This window comes from Arachis ipaensis, chromosome B07 (genome assembly GCF_000816755.2).
Source record: "Arachis ipaensis cultivar K30076 chromosome B07, Araip1.1, whole genome shotgun sequence".
NCBI lineage: Eukaryota > Viridiplantae > Streptophyta > Magnoliopsida > Fabales > Fabaceae > Arachis > Arachis ipaensis.
In genome coordinates, this window is record NC_029791.2 from 6,470,487 (window position 1) to 6,472,793 (window position 2,307).

The 2,307-nt window shown below is 31.5% G+C and overlaps 1 protein-coding gene across 1 annotated transcript; it reads right to left on the reverse strand.

Moving 5' to 3' along the window:
- Positions 307–1,474, reverse strand: LOC107608028 (putative phosphatidylglycerol/phosphatidylinositol transfer protein DDB_G0278295). The gene is made up of 4 exons (XM_016309918.1): positions 1,298–1,474; positions 987–1,088; positions 738–901; positions 307–548 (listed from the first exon to the last, which is right to left on the reverse strand). The coding sequence occupies exons 1-4, from the start codon at positions 1,407–1,409 to the stop codon at positions 450–452; spliced, it is 477 nt and encodes a 158-aa protein (XP_016165404.1). The 5' UTR covers positions 1,410–1,474; the 3' UTR covers positions 307–449.

Genomic DNA, 2,307 nt, shown 5'->3' on the forward strand with positions numbered 1-2,307 from the left:
CAAATTGATTCTAAATTAAAAATATTATATTAATGTTAATAAGTATTTCTTTACCTATTTTACTGACTTTTTAATTTATAAATTCCAAGCAAAAGTGAAAACCTAAGTGACAATTTTGAGATAAAACGTCCAAGAACAAACATAAATGGAAGTTTACTTTACTAATTAATATAATAAACAATTATTAAAATAAGTTTAATTTTTATGATAATGTGATCCTTGATGTCATTGTTGAATGGAACATGTTATTTGAGTTTTTTTTATTTGTGGGTTGGTATTAAGACAGGGCAAATAGAAAAAGAAAAAGAAAGCAGAAAAAGAGTTTAATTGTTATTATGCATACCAATAGAAACACTCATCTTATAGAACATAGATATGACTCTCATAAAGTCATATGTCCTTAGAAATTTTATTTTTAAAATAGTTAAAGAAACTCCATGCATGGCACTTCATTTGGTAGTTGCATCATCAACTTTGAAGGGAGAGATAATGCAGGTTAACTTCTTTCCATTCTGGTCCACAAATGTCATGTTCATATGATATGTTCCCTGCAATACATGCATATTTGTAGCTTTAGAATTGTTAGAGATATAACTATTTATTTGCCTCCTCTTATCAACCAAACTTTTGTAAAGAGTAATTTCATGATATGATATTAGAACTTTTATAACTTAAAAAGGTCTAGAGTTCGATTCTTATTGACTCCAGAAAAAAGAATTTCGGCATAATAATAGAACCTTTGGAGCAACTGCAGGAAACCTCATGTCTAGAATGAGACCATGCTTTCCAGCAGAAACAGGACATTGCTTTTCCTCACAGACATTGCTTTCATATGTATACACAGCATCTACTTCATCACTTTTAAGTCTGTATTGTGCTTTTCCACCAGTAATTGCCTCATCTGCATCAATTTTATAATCAATACATTCATTCATTACAAAGATGGAACTAAAAACAAAAGAGTTGAGAAAGAGAAGCTTCATCACCAGAATGAAATGTGGTGTTAATGGTGAAGGGAACCCCTCTCACCACAGGGTTGGATGATGCCTTCACTGCACTCACTTTCATACTGTACTTTGCATTCTTATCTGCAAAGCCAGATATAAAATTCAAGTAACAAGTATTAATATGTGAAAGAAACCAAACATAGAATGTTATTAATTGATATAATATATGTATAGTGTATGTTTGAATAATTGAATTTAACTTGTTTGATTTATAAAAATAATAAAATACACTGGCTAGTGGCTATTAAAGTAAAATATAATTTCTAATTACCACTATAATTTCTAATTACCACAGTATTTGAAGGTAAGATCTTGAGCTTGAACATTTGAAAAAGAAAGTGGGGAAATGATGGCTAAGAAGCAAAGAAGGAAAGTGAAAGCTGAAGCAGAGTGAATATTCATGGTTGTTGGTTATGTCTATGGCTAAGGAAAAAATTGTGGATGTGATGAACCGCCACTAAGTGCTTACTTTATACTAGTAGTCACTTTTTTTTCCCCTTTTTGGGGTTCGAAACTTTATATGTTATAAGAATTTTAAGTATATTAAGTACATCAATATTTTTTACGACTGGTTACGAGTCGTAAGATTATCGGTTAATAGGGAGGATTCAGTTGTCTGAAAATTTGATAAAAAATGTATTTTTTTATTAATTCGTTTGTGCATGTATTGCAGAAAGAGACCCTCTCAAAGAACATCACGAGTTACAACTTCACTAGTTCCATCTGGAGATGTTTGGTTCCTCCAAAAGTTAAATTATTTGCATGATTTGTTTTAGTAGGCAGGGTCAACACGAAGGAGAGGCTGACTAAATTCGGCATTGTTAATCATAATGACAATATATGTGTTGTGTAAAAAGGATATAGAATTAGTGCATCATTTATTTTTTGTTTGTGAGTTTACAAGGCAGGTGTGGTGTGCTTGGTTGATGGGTGCTGATAGAGCATGGGCTATTTTGAAAACCAGTAAAAAGTTCTTTGAGAGTTGGACTGGAGTACCAGGTGGCAAGTCTGAGCAAAGAAAATGACTGACAGTCTGTGCTGTTGTTTGGAACATTTGGTTAGAGCGTAATAGCAGAGTGTTCCAAAGCATATAGACAAGTGTTGAAGGACTAAAGATTAGGTCCTTCTTGAGTTACAGAGAATGGTGTATAATTGATCCGTTTGGTTGTTGATGGCAATGCCAAAAATAACAACAAATGAGACCATTTTATTTATGTTTATGTTTTGTATTTTGTTGTGTTGTATTCTTTTATACTCCACTTTATTATATTAAACTTTTTTTGTTCAAAAAAAAATTATT